Raw genomic sequence first — 22297 nt, 5'->3', positions numbered from 1 at the left:
AAATTCTATGTGCTTATGTTCTTTACATTAGATTGTCTTCCTATATTATTATATATATTTACAACAAAAAGATAGATAATTATCTTCACATGCATTGAATCATGCTAATAAAACACAAAAAATTCTAGATAAATTACAATTTTATTGAGCAAAGTAATATTAGTTACATACCATCTGTTAATTACATTGGATGACAATGGAGAGAAATAAGATGTGTCAATAAATAAAATAAAATAAAATAAAAATAAAATAATTATTGTTGTTAATTAATTTTTAATAATTACTTTTGATTTGACTTAGTGACGTAGATTTATTTTCAAAGCGTCATAATTTTGGCGAGTTTGACACCTTTGAAAGTAAAATAAAAGAAGGTAATAATTCATCATGATTTTGCCGACGAATTAAAGCTATTTCAAAGTCTTTCTCTGATTAAAGTGGATAAGACTAATTCCATGCTAAGCGTGTAGACTAGATTAGGCTTGTGATAATTAGATGCTATAACTAGTGAACTAGTGCCAAACCACCACTCTTTTATCCTATGTTACCAGTGAGTTATATATAAATATATTTATTAAGACCCCATATAAAACCAACAATTATATGATTTATTCATATAAAGTCTCTTTAGTAGAGTGTTTATTTTAGAGAATATCCGAGATCAAACTCCAATGTTCACAGCAAATAAAAAGTATATATACTTATTGAGCTTGTTCCACATTTATGCATGTCTCTGATATCTCTTAAATTAGAGAAGCATATTACCTATTTGTAAAAAAAAATCAACATATCTTTATATTAACGGTTTTTTTTTATTTAATGTATTAATATTTTAATATTGTTGAATTATACATTCATTTTCAGTCGTTCGCTAATAATATATATTCTTATCTATTATACTAAATAAAAATGAAAAAAAAAATGATGAAGAGAATTGTCTCCTGGTTATTTATGGTTATTTTTCAATTTATATTCAATTGTTAGAAAAACTTATTTGGAAATATATCAATTAGAAACATAAGTATATTTTAATAATTTAGTAAGTATATTAATTACGCTAAGTTGTTATTAAAAAGGATTTTATCTTGCTAATGGATAAGAATTGGAGTGACATAGATTTATGGTAAGTTTGACACCTTTTGAGTGAAAAAATAAATGTGAATGTAATATTTCAACGTGAAATTTCTTACAAATTAAGTGTGTTCAAAAGTGGATTTCACCAAATTAGTTGTGTAGTGTTATAACTAGTGAACCAAATTCTATGTGCCTATGTTCTTTTTATCTGATGGTTTTTCCTAATATTATTATATTCACAATAAAGGATAGAGAATTATCTTAACGTGCATTGAATCATACTAATAAAAACATAAGAATTCATGGACCATTGTTTAAAAACAAAAATCAACCTAATAAAAGTGGATTGGTCACAATTTTATCAATGTAAAAACAAGAACAGTTACATACTATATATCAATTATATTGGATAAAAACTAGAGAAGATAAAAATAAAAAATTAAAAAATAAAAAAATCAAAATATCAATCAACAAATGCACTAATTGTTGATTGGCCCTACTAATTGTTGAGTTTGACCATGCCATTAATTCTTCATCAACACTGGAAGGCGCAAGGATGTCATTTCTCCCTCTTTGTCGCGACTTGGTAGTAGGTGAAGAGAGTTAGTGGGGGAATATTTTGTTGTGTATTTGGGGGTAGGTGCACCTACCCCATCATTATGCAGACCTTGGATCAAAATGATCCTAGCCCTTAGTTTTGTTTGGTGAGAAGGGCTATATAAACCCCCATGACATTTTGTTAAGACACACAGGTGAAGTGGGAGTTTAGAGAGAGAAGCAGGGTGAGAGTGTGAGAAAATAGTTTTGAGAGTTAGTCTATTCTCTAGTATACAGAGGATACTGGTTTTCTCCTTATTATTCAGAGAGAGTTTCGTAGCTTCGAAATTTTTCCACTTAGTGAATTTCTTCTATCCCTTGCCCGTGGTTTTACCCTAATTATTTAGGGGTTTTCCAAAGTAATATCTTTTGTGTCTTTATTTTTCGGCATTATTCTTATTTATTTTCGTTTGCTGATGACTAGCCATATCCAGGTCCTACATTTCCCTACCACTAATGGTATCTAGAAAACAATCAGGGTAAGTGAATTATTTATCCTAGTAGCAAAAGAGGAAGAGAGATATCAACTCTTTAGTCAAGTCAAAGTTTGTGCCTCATTCACCAAGTTTGATGGCTGAGTCCAAAAAGATTAAGATTATGCTTGATTGTCGTAATGGAGTACACCTTTCAACTTGGGGTTTTATGTGCATTTAGAGCTACTAATATATATAATTTTTGATTAAAAATCGAGGTGGGAGAAAACAATAATTATAAATATTGTTATTCCTTCCAACTAAATGTTAAAATATATATGTATATATATATATAGCTCGGACTACAAAATCCACACTGAGAAGGTGGCCCATCGATCGAGTTAATAAATAAAGGTTAAAATATTTTATTTAATTATTCACAAGTGAATTGGAGTTTACTTAAGTTGATAAATCACACAAGTAAAAAAGAATGCACTAGCAACAACTTGATGATATAATAATAAAATAATTATCATTACCAAGTAATTTATTATTTTTGTCATCACTAAACCCTCTACTTAAATAACATGGCATGAACAATTCTCTCACCGTGGACCATTCTGGATACCATCCTTGGCCCCTCGAAGACCGAATCCTCCGACCTCACGTCCTGCAATCCTCGTGGAATATCCGCTTGAAAGAAATATTCATATTTCAATGATCGCATCTTCGCGATCTCAGTATTATTTATAAACTCCGTACGCTTCTTTCCTGGCTCTCACAAAGACTGTGTACATCAACAAAGCCTCAATGAGGCTTCACAATCCCATCAGCTCTCACTCAACTTTTAGCGCTTAGAGCCTCAAATCCTACTCTGGCGATCCTCGATGCACGACTATCGCTCACGGCATAGATACATTTACTACTTCTCCTACGAGGCCTGAGATGCTGGACTAGGCCTCCTCACTGATTAGACTCCCTCTACTTTCTGCCCTTTGCTTTCTCCTCCCTGACTTTCTTCCCCGCTCCCGAGAGGATTTAAGACTTAGAATCTTTGTTCCCTTTTAATAAATCGAAATGTTTATCCCTTTATTCATAACATGGCATCATCATGGATTCATGAGCAACAATTATCATTAGTTTTATTTTTTATTTTTATAGTAGGTGGATTCCTAATTAGATGTTTGGATTAGAGAGAACAAGTAGCTAAGAAGCTTTAGTAATTAGTTTAATCACTAATTAATGAGGTTTTTGAAAGGGATTAGGGAACAAATATTACTTGGTTGGAATCTCTAGTGACCAAAACATTACATTGGACAAGTTGCTCACCACATCTCTCTTGATGTATGTGTCCATTATGAAGACTATAATATTTTGAAAATATTATTTTATGTTTCCATTCTTATATTTCCATTTTTGGAGAATCAATTGGGTATAAAAAGGTTTCCTTCTAGAGTCATTCTCCTATATTAAAAATTATCATTATTATTATTTTATAAAAAGCATATAGCACTAATTCTATGGATTAGGTTTTTGTTTAGGTTTAAGAAGTGGATTAGAGAGCATCACTAGGTTAATTAATTAGCTTCTACATCTTAGCACTAGGATTAATTTTACCGTGGAATTTGGCCTAACTTTAAATCAAATCATATAGTTAGGTTATTTGTCATCAAATCATTATCTACTTGTTCTTATTCTATTTTATAAACTAAAGAAGACAATGTGTGTATATATTCAAATAAAAATCTTAATCAATACGGAGTATGTTATTTTATACATATAACAAAATGCATTTATTTATTTATTTATTTTTTTCATTTAATTTTCAATCCGTGGTAGTTTGTTGTCTGAAATATTGTTAAATCTATTTCTTCAAGATTTTAATGATATCTTACTATTAAATGTATAATTATAATTAAAATTTTAATTCATTTATTGGTCAAAAGCAATAATAGAGATGGGGTTTGAATTATGCTTGTACTAATTTATACGGAAAAGTTTTTAGTAGAAATGGGAAAAAAAAGGAGCTTTTGATTAAATGATCAAAGTTCATGAAAAACATTATCACATTAAAAATTCTTTCAATCAATTTATTAGTACTTTTTGACTAGTAATCAAAGGTTAGAAGAGTACAAAAAACTTTTCACAACTTGCTTATATCAGCATTTAATTAGCTCAGTTTTCCACTAATTCACACTAATAAAATAAAATTAATTAAAGTGCCTTTTTGGACAAAATGATCAATTTTAACATCTTTTCTCAACTTTTTTCAACATTCCAAATCTTACGAAATGATCTCAGCTATTATTTATTAATTTCTTAAAACCAAAACTATGTATTTTCAACCCATTGTTTTCACTTAACAGATAATGTCTTCCACGCAAAAAACTTTATTTTTTAAAACAAATTTAAATAAAATTTTTGAAATAAAAATTTTTATGTCTTTTTCCATGCTAATGTTTTTATGGTGTTCAGCCTTTTTAATTAAAAATGAATTAAATTAAATATTGTTTTTATGTTCTTTGGCTACATTACAAAAGTTTATGAGATGTGATTTTTCTTTATTTATACAGTAAAAAAAGAGAGAGTTAGAGGTTTTCCCTTGAGGTTGTGAAAACTATTTTTTGAATGAAAACTTTATATAGAATGACATGAGCTATAGGAGGAGAATAGAAAATAATAATTATAAAACTTATAAAAAATATTAATATTATGAATTGGTTTGATTTATACAAAATTTGAAATATAAAAGCTAGAAAAAAAAAAAACAAAGAAAAAGAGAAAAGGCTTGATTATGAGATGGGCCTCATTTATAGTCCATAAGTGAAAGATCCAACCAAACGTTCTTGGGCTCCTTTTATCTTAGTCTTGCTATGAATTGTTCTAGAATATTTATTAGTCAGTGGATTTTTGTTATTTTATTTTTATAAAAAATTAAATAAATCACATATATTAGTTTCTTGTAAATTTAATTTATATAATTAAAGCCATCCTATAGTTTCCCTTATTTGCAATTATCTCTTTTTGAATCCTTGGTCTATAATTTACATTGAAAATTTTTTTCTAACTTTCTCGAAAACTACATTTACTTTTTAAAAATTATTTGTAATTTTTGAAATTATTGATGAACTACCAGCTAAGCCCCTCCGTTCTTTTTATATGTCATAAACCCTCGTCCTTTTATCCGGCTATTTTTTTAAACATCAAGAAGTATTTATTATTATTATTATTATTATTATTATTATTCCAAAATTACTCTAACACTCTATTTAATTCTATTCTTGAAATTTAATATGAGAGAGAAATGTGAAGATATAAATTAAGAATAATTTTGAAAGATAACTAATTTTTATTAAATTATGCGAGATAATCAACTTTCTTGGTATGTGAAATCTAGGTTATTCACGATAGATAGAAAAGGAATGGAATGAGTATATCAGCATGTAAAAAAGAAATTACTTAAAAATTTCAGTAGATTGTTTGGTATTTGAAAAATTCGCAACTTTAGTGTAGCTTGTTTTTGGTTGAACCAGACATCGCTTTAGGGAGGAGCCGAAAGTGGGAAGGGTGTTGCTCGCATCATTTAATCACGTATCACCGATCCGGAGGGTGATAAAAATGGTGGAACCTCACTGCTAATGGGATTTTCTCGACCAAACTCTTCTCATACTTCTTGGTGGATAGGCGGATGTTTGAGGGTCTCGCCGGGTCGACTTGGCCCTTCCCATAGCTTTTTCTGTGGCTTTGTCATCAAAATCGTGTGTGAAATGCTTTGGCTAGTAGGAAACGATTGCATTTTTAACGCTTCTTCTATGTCTTCGCACTCTATTATTTTGAAAATTGCGCATGTCCTGATTTCTTGGTTCTTTCCACATGCTGTCTCCGCCGTGCAAAAAGCTCGAGGAGCATACTTCATCGCCTGTCGTGCTATAGTGTTCTCATGTCACCGCAGTGTTTCCGCTCGATAGAGTCGCTGTTGGAGTTGCTCTTGGTGATGGGGTTTTCAATCAAGAGATGGGCTAGATTTTTCGTAGTTTTGTTGGTCGCCGAGTGGGACATGTTGTGGTTTGTTGTAATTGTGAGTCAACTCGCTTGTGGGTGGGTTGTTGGTCTTGTTCGCTCTCGTTTGCGCGTTGTTCCATCGCTTATTTTTCGAGAATGAATGCTGATTTTATCCACCTTATTCGCAACGTTTTAGGCATAATGGATTTTTAAAATTTTAAAGTATTTTTTATAATTACAATATTTATTTTTGGGAAATGTGCAGTAATCTTATATCTAAATCTTTAATCTCTGACTAAAAAGAAATATGAAATGCCAATTTTACAATGGCTGGAGTGGCTCTATAATTATTTGTTATCAATTTTTCTATTGCGGTAGTGACTATGATTATTTGTTATCAAAGCTCAATGATATAAAAAAATATATATGTTTTTCTTAAATGAAAAATTGAAGTGATTTAATTTGTAATTTACTAGCTAAAATGAGTAAATGATTATTATTCAAGAACTAAAATTACATTATACCGAAATAGAGGTGACTTTTTGTTTTGTATAGACTATTTTGGTTTTGTAAACTTTGAAAATTTTATGGTGATGAGTTTTTTTAAACTTAGTTTTTTCTTCTTTTAGTTTTAGAAACTATATTTCAAAATTAACTTGTTGAAATTAAATTAAATTTTAATTTTGCTATTTTTAATTCTCAATCATGTTTTATTTATTAATATATAGTCTATTTGATATATATAATATAATAAAAAGCAATTAATCAAAATACATAAAAACAAATTTAATTATATTAAATATTATATAATTATTATTTAAAGAGTTAAACAGGTATTATGAAAGACATTAACTTTTCTGCAAAATATTATTGCCAACTACAGCCAAGTTGATGGCAGCATTAACTGTCAGCAACTTTACCCCAAAAAAATCTATTGACAAGCAAAATTCATCTTTCCATTCCATTTATTGCAAGCAGAAGAATTTTCAGAGACAAATTTAGTTTGAAAAGCTCTTTCACCAAAAAAATAATAAAAAGCATGAGACTCTTCACCACTTTTACATCCACCATCACATTCACATTGATTGTGATATGAAACATTGAAACAAATAAAAAGGTGGATAAACTACATAAATATCCAACAATACATCGACTACAGATGCTAGAAGAGAGACTACAACAAAACCAAAAACCATGTGCAAACCGAAAGATGCATTCATAAAAAACAAAGAAACAAGACAACACAAGCAGCCTCCAACACCCTCCCCACCGCTACCCTCACCCAACGCTAGAAATCACGACCACCCTCTAATATCGGTACATCCCCGAGAGCTCCTCCACCGACATACTCTGGAACTCCAAACTCATGTCTGATAGTCGATGAGTGATGAGTGCTCCTCCAATTTTGACTAAAAAATCTTTGTATTTGTGTGTTAGCGGTTTTTTATATATATATATATATATACAATCTTTTTCTCCATGTCAACCAACAGTGTGAACTCATGCTCTTTTATTCTTTTTCATGGATTCATGTAAGACTTTGTCTTTGCATGCCTTCTTGTGGTTTTGATTCTGTTCATTGACCTTCAAAGGACTAATTATTTGACTTTTTCAAAAACATCATTTCTCCCTTGTCATTGAAAATGTATACATAGTTTTGTGGACTTGGCATGCTAATTTGTTGATGCTTTTGATGCTTGTTGTGATAATTTGATTGATTTTTGTTGATTGATTTTTGCTTGCATTGTTACTGAATATTTTGGTTTCTTAAGTTGAAAGACAATCTGGAGTGATTCATGCCAAAAATTTGTATAAAAATAATACCAACAAAAACCAGAGAGCTTTGAACTGTTATGTGGTCCATGTCTAATTCAGTAACCAGGTGTCATGAGTCTTCTGACACGTTTACACTAAATAAATATTTTAAAAAAGGATAATCCAAACATCTCACCACTTTTTAAAAATGCATCTCAAAAAGAATGTTCTTGAAATAATATTGATATTATTACTGGTTTTCTTATTATATATTTAACTTTCAATATGAACACATGCCTTTGCACAACAACAACAACAAACAAAATATGGTGCTGAGTGCACTTAGCACAAAAAGCATTCAAAAGATGAATAAAAACTCAAAAAGTAAAAACTAATATATATATATATATATATATGTAGACATACTAGTTATGCTAAAGTGGAATGCTTCCTTTCCTTCTTGTTCTCCAACCATTTTGAGAGATGAAGAATTCCTACTAAGGTACTTTGGTTTTCTTTTTCTTTTTGCTTTCACTTTGATCTTGAGTTTTTGTGATGTTTTCTTCTGCTTCTTTTTTCATTGTGTTCTGTTTATCATGCTTTTGTACTAGCTTAGTTTTTTGTATTACTGTCTGTATTTGTTTGTAAAACTGATACCTTTTTCATGTTTATTGATGGAATTGAGAAAATTTGTGTGCCTTTGACATTGTTGTGATTCTTGGATATGGATTGCAAATGACAGGAGTAGCTTAGGGATTTACTGTACATTGAAGCTGTGTTTGGAATGGGATCAGATCTGTTTTATTGCTTCTCATTGTTCCTGTTCTCAATACCAATTTCATTTGGTTTGTGTCTCTGATGGGCAAGCTTTTGCTTTGCTCTGTCAAAGAACTTGGTGTTGCCATCCTCCATTAAATCATCTTGGAACTCATCTGATCCTAATCCATGTGATTGGGTTGGAGTTGAGTGTGATTTGCACTTCAATGTGGTCTCTTTAACCTCTCTCAGCAAGGAGCTCTCCGTGAAACTGGGGCCGGAGATTGGCTTGCTGAGGCACCTCCAGACTGTTGATCTTAGCAACAATGAAATTGCTGGATCGATACCGTCGGAGTTGGTAATTGTACTCACCTTGAATATTTGGACTTTTCAAACAACTTCCTCACCGGGGACATACCGAATGTGCTAAACTTCAAGAGACTGTCCTTCCTCTCCTCTTCACCAATGCACTCAGTGGAATGATTCCGGCTTCCTTGTTTCAGAATGGCATTTGGAGACAGTCTATCTGAACCAGAACAAACTCACCGGCCGATCCCGCACAGCATAGGAAAAGTTGTCCAGTCTCAAAATACCTTTGGTTATCTGAAAATCAGCTGTCAGGCAATGTACCAGATTCAATCGGGAATTGTACTAAATTAGAGGAGCTATCCCTGTTCGACAATCAGCTCACCGGAGCTCTTCCTGAGACCTTGAATAACATAAAAGGGCTCAGTTATGTCGATGCTAATACTAATGATTTTCAGGGAAGGATTCCTCTCAGTTCAAGCAGTTGCGGCAGCTGCAAATGTTCATTTTGTCGCTCAATCGCTTTCAAGGTGAGATCCCGGCATGGCTGGGAAATTGCAGTAATTTGACAGTGTTTGCTGTTGTAAGCAATCAGTTGTCTCGGCCTGATACCGCCTTCCATCAGTTTGCTAGAAAACCTCGAGATACTAGTATCTCTCTCAGAACTCTCTGTCAGGGCCGATTCCTCGATATAGGGAATTGTCGATCACTGTATGATTTTTCAGGCATATGGAGAACCAGCTTGAAGGCATTATTCCAAGAGAATTGTCAGCTGTCTCAATCTCAAAAACTCTCCGCTCTGTTTACAAACTACTTCACCGGTGAGTTTCCGGGTTGAGATTTGAGGATCAAGAGCCTCAAGAGGTTCTTGTTTTACAACAACTCTCTCTCTGGGCTTTTGTCTCCAGTAGATGACTGAACTTAGAAACCTCAAGAATGTCACTCTTTTCAATAACCGGTTTAGTGGTGTCATACCCTCAAGGGTTGGGGATCAACAGTAGTTTAGTGCAAATTGACTTCACTAATAATAATAATTTTGTTGAGGCATCCCACCAAATCATCTGTCATGGGAAACAATTGGAGGTTTTGAACTTGGGTTATAATTTTTACATCAAGGTAATGTGCCTGCCGATGTCGGGAACTGTTCAAGTCTGAGGAGGCTGATTCTTAGAATAAACAAGCTCAGTGGTTCTCTACCTGATTTTGCTGAGGATTCAAGCCTGTTGTACATGGATTTGAGGAGAATAATTTGAATGGGCCATTACCTCCCAGTGTGGGTAATTGTGTGAATGTCACTATGATAAAACTTATCAAGCAACAAAGATCAAAGGCTGGGTTCCTCAAGAAATTGGAAAAGCTAGTTAATTTGCATGTTTTAGATTTATCGAGTAACAGATTATATGGTCAGTTGCCTTCACAAATTTCTCAATGCAGTAAGTTAGATATACTGAATTTTGAGCTTTAATTCTTTCAATGGAACAGTTCCATTGAGCCTGAAAAACTTGTTGCTTCTGTCTCAACTGATGCTACAGGCAATCAATTCAGTGGCGTGGATCCCAGATTTCTTGTCAGGATTTGAGATGTTGCTCGAATTGCAGCTCAGTGCTACGCAATGATCTCGCGGCATGATTTCCTTCATCATTAGGCAGAGTAAGCAGTCTTCAAATAGCTACAAACCTTAGCAGTAGCGGCATCTTTTCAGCTGGCCAGATTCCTTCAGAGTTTGCGTAAATCTGAATAGACCACAGACCCTTGATGTCTCTCTACAATAATCTGACCGGAGAACTAACTTCATTCGCGATCTTAGTTCAGTCGCTCTAGGTGAATGTTTCATATAATCAGTTCACTGGTTCTCGTCGAAAAATTTGTTAAACTTGTTGGTTTCCTTTCCAAGCTCATTTCACGGCAATGCAGGCCTTTCGTTGTCCGGAAGGTGAATCTTTTCTTGCTTGAAGAATAGCAGTCCCACATTATGTGGTGGAAGCAGGATAAGAAAAGATCTCAGTACGATTGCCATTGTGCTGATTAGTCTTGGTTCGTTCTTTTTCTGCATGTTACTGTTCCTTGGTGCTGCGTTGTATTCTCCTTGGGCGTAGGAGGAGTTACCGAGGGAAGGCCATCGTTACATGAAGGATCATCTCCCTCCTGAACAAAGTACTGAAGCCACTGAAAATTTGAGACTGAGAAGTACATTTTGGGAAATGGAGCTCATGGAACTGTTTACAAAGCTTTGCTGAGTCCGAATGAAGTCTATGCTGTGAAGAAACTTGTTTTCTACTCCAGAAAGGGATCCAATGTGAGCATGGTCAGAGAAATCCAAACAGTTGGTAAGACCAGGCCATAGAAATCTTGGCGAGATTGGTGGACTTTTGGCTGAAAAATGACTATGGATTGATTCTCTACGACAGTATGGAAAATGGAAAGTCTTCATGATGTTTTACATGAGATAAAGCCCTCCGCCAGTTTTGGAATGAATAGCGCAGCAAGACAGCTCTTGATTGCCAGGCCTTGCCTATCTCTACGATGACTGCAACCCGGCCATTATTCACCGCAGACATCAAACCGAAGAACATCTCTTTTAGACTCTAACATGGAACCTCCCTTATCTCTGATTTCGGAGTGCTAAGCTCATGGATCAAATTTCAGCATCTCCTCAGTCTCACGCAATCATCTCATGGGTACCATTGGCTATATGTCACCTTGGTATGACTTATATCTTCATATATTTTCATACTTTATCATTAACAATTGTTTCAGAAACAGAATGCAAACTCACTTAACTTGTGGATGACTTGTTTTTGATTCTCTTCTGTCAGAAACTGCATTTACAACTAGAAGAAACAAGGAGTCCGACATGTGTATAGCTAAGTGGGGTGGTTCTACTTGAATTGATAACAAGAAGATGGCTCGATCCATCTTTTTCCGGATAACATGAACATTGTATAAATTGGGCACTTTCCAACTTTGAATGGTACTGATGATGGTAATGACGGTAATGATCCAAGTATCGGCATGAGAATTGCTCGGTTCTGTAGAGTTGGAAATGAGCGAGTACTCAAGTTGTGCACCACAATGTTACAGCCAGTGAGGCGGTGACAGGCCTTCGTGAGGGGTGTTGTTGCACCAGCTAGCGGAGCTTGAGATCCCAGTGTTGCTAGATATGGAAAGGACGTCAAATGAGCATCACTGACCTTTTTGTAGTCGCTGTCAGTGCTGAATGTCGGTTTCTTGAAGAAGTATGACTATGAGACTGATCCATCACATTGTACAATGTAACGGTTGTTTTACAGTTTCCTCTGACAAAAGAAATGGTCTTATGTATCATGGTTCAAGTTCCAAATTTCAATCTTACGTCTTGCTGCTTTAGATTTCGATCAACATGTCACATGCTGATCAGTCTAATCTCTTCTATCTTCACGAAACTCATGCATGCCATGCAGCTATTCTCGGTTTCAGCTTGTCTAGCTTCATTTCCTGGTAAGCTGATCTACAGTGCAGATTCATGCTTATTTGTTTTGATTTTCGGATGCAATATCTTTTCTGTCTTTGAATAACTGAAATTTGATGAGAGTGTTTTTGCATATCTGCCTACGAAAATTGGGAAGAAAGTCAGCTGATCGGGAGAAGTGAAGTCTTTAGAGCTTAGGACTTGGGAGTCTTTTGGAAATACTGGGATTCTTTCTATACTAGTGTTTGACTATATGCTCCAAATCTAACACTTAGAGAAAAGGAAGTTGTTCAAAACATTCAAAAGTGAGGCATGTATAATGAAATCTGATGAGTTTCCAAAAGATAACAAAAACCATTATTAAAAGGCATGTGTTGAACATTTCCATGTTTTCAAGATATCATGACTGATAGATGGTAGGGTGAACTGCGCTTTGTTTACTCTCCACTTGAATTCTTAATAAAATCAATCTTGTGATATAAATAGTTTACTAACATATCATTGTTAGTCCATTTATATAATTTCAGTATTGGATTATTCTCTTCCTACTTGCCTCACCAATGAACTCATTGAGCTCCTTTTGATTGTAGGACTAATGCCAAAGGGGCATGACTCAATTCTTGAAAGAAAATCATTTTAGATTTAAATTAATAGTTTCTTACATATCATTATCGACCTAAACCATTTAGTATAATGTTTGGTATTTGCATTATTCTCTACTACAAGTTTATTAATTAATTTATTAGCGTTGCCGAAGAAATTCCCTCAAAAACTGAGATATAATGAGATGTATTCTCTTCGAGTGCCAGAGACTCTGTCTATCTGTGCTTGGTTATGCAAGGTCGACTTTCCGAATGAATTCCCAGATCAATTGATCTCTTAATAACTTGATATTTTACACACACTCAGCTTTCTTCTTTCCAGCTATTCGGCAGTAACAACTGCATGACTTTCAAATATTGGAGAATTCCTGCGCCAGTGTGGATCATGACTGTCTTTTTCTGCATTGCAATTATCATGAAAATTTCTGCTGAGAATGAAAGAAGAATATGAGTCATTGGATAGCATCCTTTACTTGTCAAGCATCATATAAGGTCTGCAGGAAATTCTCTTCGAGAGAATTCAAGCCCCAAAGTTGGAATAATAGATAAATCTCATTAACTTCAATGTTCGTCGTCTTCTAAACTATTTAACTCTGCTAAATTATTCTAGTCTTTCATGTGATGGAGACTTGGCAGGAATAAGCTTAGCTCAAGTTAGCATTGAAGTCATCTACAGTTAGTCTTCTTTTCCTAAAATTCCAGATACCTTGTATATGTATCACTGAAGGAACATTGCTTTTAAAGGTCCCTCTCAAGTTTTTAGTTTACTCAAAACTTCCTCTAATTCTCTTAATATTCAGGACCCACATTTGAAAAATTTACCCTGTTATATTGGAATCTCACACTTGACTTGCTGGGACTTACTGTGAAGAGACTTACATTGGCACAGTCTAGTTGGCATTGCTGTTACTGTCTGAGGCACCTCTAACGAGCTTACTGTCAGTTTTAATTTACGATGTCTATGTTTATATTATATAATTACTGATTATGTCAGCTATTTTTGTTATTTTTATGTCTATTGAGTTTTATTATCAATTATATATACCATGCTTTTTCTTTAATCCAAGTGGTTTATTTTTATTTTTTTTAATTTACTTTTGTATATTATTTAACTTTATTAAAATTTTTAAGAAATTATTTTTATTATCATCCCCTCATCTTTCTTATGGAGGAGAGGAAGCGGCATGGGTTAATAATGTATATTTTTAGGGTGGTAAAAAATCCGGTCGCGACAAAATCGGGTTCGATATAACTATTAATATAAATAAAAAACTTGTAGTCTCATTTAAAATTTGGACATACTTAACATGTTCAAACCCGGTTTATTTTAAGACCAGATTGTCTGGATGTTTAAATTTGTCCAAATTTTATAAGCTATTTTTAAGTTCACTAAAATATTAAATTATATAAAAATAATTTAATTCACATTAAATGAAAAAAACAGCGTCAATAATTCAAAACTCAACTCAAATCATAAAAACTTAAGTCTTAACAATATATGTTTGAAGTTTTTAGAAAATTGTGCTTATAACAAATGGTCCTAAGATTGTGGGCTTTTAAAATTTTAGGGGTAAAAGGGTCCGATCGTCTGCAATTTTTCACGTCGAATTCGGTCGGATTTAAATCACGACAACTAAGTCATGTTCGGACTCGCCTCGGATTTTGCAAAACTTATGTCCAAACCCTTTTATTCCGAGGTCGAATCATAATCGGCTAGGTAGTCCGATAGACTATTGCCACCCCTAGTATATTTTTAAAAAATAATAATAATTAATAGTTAAAATATTAAAATTGTTACATGATTTGAGGTGCATTTGAAATTTATCATTCATTTCTTTATTTATTATTATAAATTAAAAACTTATTTTTATAATTATATAAAAATGATAATTTAGTATAGAGGGATTATCAACAATTGCAAGGTGCTAATTTAATGTGTCCATTAGGGTTCAAAGATTAGACGCAGCTGAAGATGCTGCTTGTTGTCTTTTAATTATATTAAATAACAATTTAATATAAAGATTTTTTTTTATTCAAAAATGACAGCACTACATACATCACGTAGTATACTACATGAATAGAGAATTAATCGTCCAATCTGCATCACCTCTCGCCAGGACAAAGAGTTGGACCTAGGAACCGAGATCTCATCTACCAATGACTAGTTACTATTATTGTTTTTGAATGAGTTTTTGAACTCTAAATTTTTGATTATTTTATTCTTATTTTTCCTGCATAATAAAGATAAGTACTATAAATTTTTAGGTTTAATATAGAGAATTATCTTCATATTACAAGATAATTAATTAATTATCCAACAATTGTAGGCTTCTGCTCATAGTGCTAATAAATTAATTAATATATATATATATTTTAAGTAAAGTAAATAAATCACAAATTTATTAGGAAAACTAATTAAAATTTTTGAGTTTAAGCTTTTTCACATCTGGAGTTGTTGATAGGAGAAATGAAAAGTTAATTAATTTATCTGTCCATCGCTTAAATTAAAAGATGTGAAAGTTACATTTATGTTGACGCTAATTATATAAAATAATAATTTAATTCAAAAAGTATTAATAATTGCAAATTGCCAATCTATTCTATTCTTTGCTTTTTGTCCAAGACTAAAAAAACATGTGAAGATGTTGACTACCTCCGGTCTCTGTCACACAAATTTAGCAAATGGTCAAAATTCATTGATAATTTTAAATTTATAAAAATTATATCAAATTTCAAAAATTAGTTGTATTTAAAAACTTTTAAAAAATTCTATTAATTTTTCTCTTTAATTATTTCTTTCCTTGTCTCTCTGAATCACTATTGGAGAAGTGGAATAGTTAAACATGATTTATATGTAAGATTTAAAAAATAAATTTTAAAATTATTTATTTATTATGTTATAAATTTTTAATTAGATAAATAAAAAAAATACTAAAAACATCATGCCTAAGCAACATTTGCCCTACTACAAAGGACGAGTATAAAACGTTCAAATATTTGGAGCTCGAATTTCATTGGACATAATAGTGATAATAAATTTTCAGTTATAGATTCGCACTTGTAGCTTATATCTCGTGTCACCAAATAAAAGCGCGTAAACTAAACATTCAATTCTCGGCTCGGTTGATTAATAACATTTGTCATATTTATAATAAAATAAAATAAAATAAAATAAAAAATAAAAGCTGTTAGAAGGAGACATATAAAAAGGACTCGAGAAGGGGTATTTATTTTATAATAATTATATAAGACAAAGATTTATCACCTAAAACAACCAATGACCACAAGTCGTTAGTGTTTATCTATTTGTTCCCCCGTTTTAAAGACCAAAGATCCGGCATCATTTATCGACCACACGGTTGCTTTATTTCTAAAGAGTGCACAAAAAAGATCCCAAATTAGACTGAGTTCATCATGTCCACAAAGCCAAATACAAATAACGACCAAACTAATAAACTAAACCATCACTGACCACCTTAACCTTATTGTTTAGTTAAACCATATAAATTAAGAATACTAAGGGCCTGTTTGGATAGTCAAAATTATAGATAATCTGCATTAATACGCCATAATTTAATATTTTCCGATAATTTCGCCATCGTACAGTTTTGGAGTCTTATATTTTAGAGTATAAAATTATGGCAGTAATATAAAAGTATGATAAGAGAAAAAATATTCCACTCTTAGTGGAATATTTTTTTATTGTAAAAAGTCTCTCTCTCTTTTTTGATCTAGCCACCGGTGGTTCGACCAGCCTCCGGTGACCGGCCACCCGTCCGAAATGGCAGGTCCAACCGACCTCCGATGATCAATCGATCAGCCCATCGACATCGATCAACGGTCCCATCGGGCTCCGGACATGCGCTGATCCACCGGTGGTCAAATGAGGCTTCGATCGTCACCGGTCCCACCGTCTCCGATGATACACACGACGATCCATCGGTGGTCCGCCGATCAGCCTCGTGACACACCGGCGATCCACCCGGGTGATCTGAGTTATCGATCGGCCGATCTCCGTATTTTTATTTTTGTAACCAAACACTCATTCTGTAGTAATAAAATATATTATAATTTTCGTAATAATTACTCTAGCATTCCTACATAATAAAAATTACGCTATATTTTTATTTTCAGCAAACAGACCCTAAAGGTTTATAATTAAGGAACAAGAAATACTAATATATTTATTATTTAAAAGTAGACTCTTTTTTTCTCAAGTCTTCTCAATGATCCAAAAACCCTCACCATTTAATACACATCACCACTAGGCCTTGCACCAAGCCATATTCCATTCACTCCATAATTAACATGAAGGACCACCTCCTCTTCCTCATCATCTTCTTCAATCCCTTGTTTTTGCTCCCCATCTTCTCCGGGGAGCCGACGCCGGTGAGTATTGGCGTCGTCCTCGATATGAATTCTTCATTGGGCAAGACCTGCTTTTTGTCCATGAAGATGGCCAAGGATGATTTCTATACTTCTCATCCTGACTACAACACTAGGATTGTTTTCAAGCTCCGTGATTCCCTCCGGCAAGTCATCGGCGCCGCCGACGGAGGTTCTTTTCTTCTTCTTGTTTTTCTTAGCTTGAGGATCAAATCAGGCAATACATGTTTGTTGATAGAGTTGACAGTTGACATTAAATTTTCCGGTTGCGTAGCTGCATTGTTTTTGTTTTGGGGGCCTCCCATCCGCTCTAGTTATCTTTGACATTTGTTAATTAATACTCATTCCTCTAACTTAGAGATACCTGCTTTTTACTTTTATTTTTCTTTTTTATTGGGGGAATGCTAGCGAATTTTTGGTCATGTTTTTAAGACCCTTTTTTATATATATATATATATATAAATAGAGAGAAAAATATTAACCGTTAACTGCAGAAGTTCATAAAAATATTCGCAATTGAGCATAATAATGATTGCGAATAGAGATAGAGACATTAGTGGGTTAATTAAGTTTAGTTTAGATTAATTAATTTTAATTTGGTTTTTGTAAAATTATTGTAGTTCTAAATTTTAAATCTACGAACATATGATCTGTGCTCATATATATACATATATATTAGATATTGAACTTAATTTTACTAATTCAATTATTGCTATAATAAGTGGTAGTGTAATTATCTATTTATATATATATATATATATAGAAAGTTCAGAGTTTGATTTTATTTTAAACCGTGATCAAGAATTATATGTAGAGTCCAAATATTAAACTCAATTTTATAAAATTTATTATCATTGGAATAAACGAAAAATTGTACAATTATCTCCATAGAAAATTGGGGATTTGACTCGTTATCTAAATATGATTAAGGATCTAAGTTGATGTCCCTATCGTTATAAAAAAATAAAATCTTCAACTTGCTAAATATTACTTAAATTCAATGATCTTTGTGTTGAACAAATCAATCACAGTGGTCTACAAAAGGCTAATGTTGAATTGTTCAAACATCTTAAATCACGGTCTTAAGAATACCAGTCAAAAAGTTTACTCACTACTTCATATTTCATACCAACTTTTTCTTTAATTGTTTCAATTATATGGAGCAGTTGACTTTATTCTAAATGTTCAAATATCAAAATTTTCCATAAACCAAAGAGCCGGTTGAGTGATACTCAATCCATTACGTAAGATTTAGTTTACTAATTTTATTATCGGATTTAAAACACACTAAAATAATAATATAAAAAATTTATAATATAAAGAGCGGGTTTATAACTCAATTTTTATGCTCTCATATAAGAGTTTATGTATAGATTGTTATTATTATTTTTTTGCAATCTGATTATATATGTATTTGTCGTATTTATGAAATACAATATTAAAAATGCACATTAACATATATAATTTTCAGCTTTAGACCTTATAAAAAATGAGAAGGTTCAGGCGATCATCGGACCACAAACCTCCGGCGAGGCGCAGTTCGTCGGAGATCTCGGTGAAAAAGCAAAAATTCCCATTATCTCCTTCTCGGCGACGAGTCCATCTATCTCCCCCTCCCAGTCACCTTTCTTCCTCCGCACCGGTCTCACCGACGCCGCCCAATCTCCGGCCATCGCCTCCCTAATCAAATTCTACGGCTGGCACCGTCTCGTCCCCATCTACGAAGACACTGATTCCTGCGCCGGCTTCATCCCTTCCCTCATCGACTCCCTTCTCGACGCCGACATCACCGTCCCCTACCGCACTCTTCTCTCCAAGAATTCAAATGATGACCATATTTCATCAGAGCTTTACTTGCTTAAAACCATGCAAACAAGAGTTTTCTTTGTGCACATGTCGACGCCCCTCGCCTCCCGGTTTTTCCAAAAAGCCGAGGAGGCCGGCATGATGACTGATGATTATGTTTGGATTATTAGTGAGAAGCTCACTAGTCTAATCCGTTTGATGAACTCTTCCATCATTCATGATTCAATGAAAGGTGTGATTGGTCTCCGGCCTTATGTTCCGAAGACCGGTAAGCTTGCTGGGTTCCAAAGGAGGTGGAGGAGAGAGTTTAGACGTGAGTTTGCTGATGATGCTGATGAGAGTGAGAGTATGATACTCACTACGTATGGTTACTGGGCATATGATACGGTGTCAGCGGTGGCGATGGCGGTGGAGGCTGCGTCTCCACTTGATAATGGTCGAGTCATGAGTTCAAATGGAAAGACTGATTTGTCGGAGATTTCAGCGTCCAAGACCGGGGAGAAGCTTCTTGATGCTATAAGAGTGTTGAGTTTCACTGGCCTTGCCGGAAAATTTCTTCTTGTTGATGGAGAGTTGAATGTGTCGGCATTTCAGGTATTGAATTTCAACGGTGATCAGAGTGGGAGAGAGATTGGTTACTGGACTCCGGGGGCTGGCTTATCTCGGACGCTCAAAGGTGGTGGTAATAACTCGGAGAGTCTTGGGCCAGTGATATGGCCGGGGGAGTCGACAAGAGTACCGAAAGGTTGGGAAACACCGACGGGTGAGAAGAAGCTGAGGATCGCCGTGCCAGGAACCGTCCTCCCCGGCTTTAAATCCTTTTTGGATATAAAAAGTAGATGCGAAGACAAATGAGGTGATCGCCGGAGGTTTTGTGATTGAAGTGTTTGAGGCAGCAGTGAAGAGACTGCCTTATGCATTGCCGTTTGAGTATTTTAACTACTCAAGCTCTGATGGGAAGAGCACCGGATCTTATGATCTCCTCGCTCGTCAAGTGGCGGATAAAGTAAGTTATTTTTTTGATTTAATATGGTATCAGAGCTTGGTATGATTTATTTGTTTTAATTATACATATTTGTTGGAAAAAAACAGAAGTATGATGCGGTGGTGGCAGATATGACGATTACATCGAATAGATCAGAGTATGTAGACTTCACGTTGCCGTATACCGTTGCTGGAATATCGATGGTGGTGCCGATAAAGAACCAGCGGAGCAAGAATGCGTGGATCTTCGTCAAGCCATTGACACCAGACTTATGGCTTGTGAGCCTTGGTTTCTTCGTCTTCACCGGGTCTATTATATGGGTGCTCGAACATCGAATCAATCCAGAGTTTCGCGGTCCTCCGACAAACCAAATTGGAACTATCTTCTACTTCACCTTCTCAATTCTAGTATTTGCTCACAGTTAAGTGATCATCATACCAAACAGCTAATTACATTGCACAATATTTGCATGACAAACTAATACTAACATAGTTTTGGTTTGATGTAGGAGAGAACATAGTGAGTAATTTAGCGAGAGTAGTGGTGATCATATGGGTGTTTGTTGTGTTGATCTTGCAATCAAGTTACACTGCCAGCTTGACATCATTGCTGACAGTAGAGCAATTTGAACCAAGTTACACACATATCAGTGAGCTCAAAGACAATGGAGAGCGTGTAGGGTACCTTAAGGACTCCTTTGTTAAGGGATTCCTAGTTAAAACATGGAAATTTGATCAAGAAAAACTTATACCCTTTAGATCACCTCAAGAGTATGCTGAAGCTTTGGCCAAAGGGAGCCGAAATGGTGGAGTTGCAGCAATTATAGATGAGATTCCTTATCTCAAAGTCTTCCTTAAAGATCACTGTGACAACTACACCATGGCTGGCCAGACCTACAAAACTAGTGGATTTGGCTTTGTAAGTATATATACATTCATCCATGGAATACTTTCATCTATATATATTATATATTCAATTTACCGATATGTCATTGCACAGGTGTTCCCAAAAGGTTCACCGATTGTATCAGACCTCTCGAGAGCGATACTAAACATTACAGAGGGCGATGAGATGTCTGACATCGAGAGGAGATGGTTTGGAGATCAAACAAACTGTCCTAAACTAGGGAGCAAGCTCTCATCAAACAGTTTAGACTTCACAAGTTTCTGGGGCTTGTTTCTCATCACAGGAACTGTTTCATTGTTGGCTTTCTTCCTTTACTGGATCATCTTCTTGTACAAGAACAGACATCAATTGATGTCGAACATGGCATCGCAGAGTTCTCTCCGGTGGCGTCTTCAGTCTATCGGTCAGCTTTTCGATCAGAGAGACTTATCTTCTCATACATTTAGGAATGCTGAAGTAAAGGATGGATCAAAGAGAAGTACTGAGGATCAGTCTCCACATTCTAGCCCTTTTAATAACAATTGTCCTCAAAGTCCAATGAGTTTCTCTACAAGTCAAACATTTGAAGAAGGAAATGTTTCAACTGAGCTTGCAACTCCAAATTCAGAAACACCACTGCATGTAGTGAGACATTGCTGCTGCACTGATCATTAGACTTGATGAGGCTTGCTTGCTGATTAATTTACTATATTTAATATATAGATGATTCAAAAATACTTAGATTTTTGTAACTAGTTTTTATCTTTCTCTTTGTAAATTGTATAGTCTAATGTTGATATGATAAGTTGGTTTTTGTAAAAAATAGGTGCGTGCATGGAGCTTTGTCCATTTTCTGAAGTTATGTTATTAATTTAGAAAAAGTGAAAAGCAACTTGTACATAAAACTACTATGTATATATGTTCATTGGCCATCAAATAAGATTCCAAATCTTAAGAAAGAGACAATAGACTGAATAGCGTTTTTTTAACTTTCAAAGGCAAACAGCACTCTTGTGCAGGGAACTCAGAAGAAGTCTAATGAAGGGGACCATTTAACTTTTGTCTCATGCAATGCTTGCTGACCAAAAGCAAGTCTTATTATACACACATTAATTGTCTTTTGTCTTGTTGGGTTGATACTCTGATCATGTCAAAATCCAACTTGACATGTCATATGAGCAACAAACTTGTTTGAACACCATATATTAAGTTAGAACATCTTTGTCTTGAATTTAGGCTTTATATAGTTTTAACGTGTAAGCTAGGAAAATAATAAATATAAAGA

General features: G+C 34.1%; 1 protein-coding gene across 1 annotated transcript; it reads left to right on the top strand.

Moving 5' to 3' along the window:
- The first annotated feature begins 17253 nt into the window (after window positions 1–17253).
- Window positions 17254–21687, top strand: LOC120251166 (glutamate receptor 2.8-like). The gene is made up of 6 exons (XM_039259707.1): window positions 17254–17508; window positions 18808–19977; window positions 20027–20148; window positions 20235–20547; window positions 20636–21045; window positions 21127–21687. The coding sequence occupies exons 1-6, from the start codon at window positions 17259–17261 to the stop codon at window positions 21685–21687; spliced, it is 2826 nt and encodes a 941-aa protein (XP_039115641.1). The 5' UTR covers window positions 17254–17258.
- Window positions 21688–22297: the final 610 nt, after the last annotated feature.

This window comes from Dioscorea cayenensis, chromosome 3 (assembly GCF_009730915.1).
Source record: "Dioscorea cayenensis subsp. rotundata cultivar TDr96_F1 chromosome 3, TDr96_F1_v2_PseudoChromosome.rev07_lg8_w22 25.fasta, whole genome shotgun sequence".
In the NCBI taxonomy this organism is placed as follows: domain Eukaryota; kingdom Viridiplantae; phylum Streptophyta; class Magnoliopsida; order Dioscoreales; family Dioscoreaceae; genus Dioscorea; species Dioscorea cayenensis.
The sequence above is the reverse complement of the archived record's forward strand: the minus strand, read 5'-3'. Positions and strand labels throughout refer to the sequence as shown.

Coding starts and splice junctions, on each gene's coding strand:
- LOC120251166 (XM_039259707.1), top strand. CDS start 17,259: ATGAAGGACCACCTCCTCTTCCTCATCATCTTCTTCAATCCCTTGTTT. Junction 17,509..18,807: donor CATCGGCGCCGCCGACGGAG/GTTCTTTTCTTC, acceptor TATAATTTTCAG/CTTTAGACCTTATAAAAAAT. Junction 20,149..20,234: donor CTCGTCAAGTGGCGGATAAA/GTAAGTTATTTT, acceptor GGAAAAAAACAG/AAGTATGATGCGGTGGTGGC.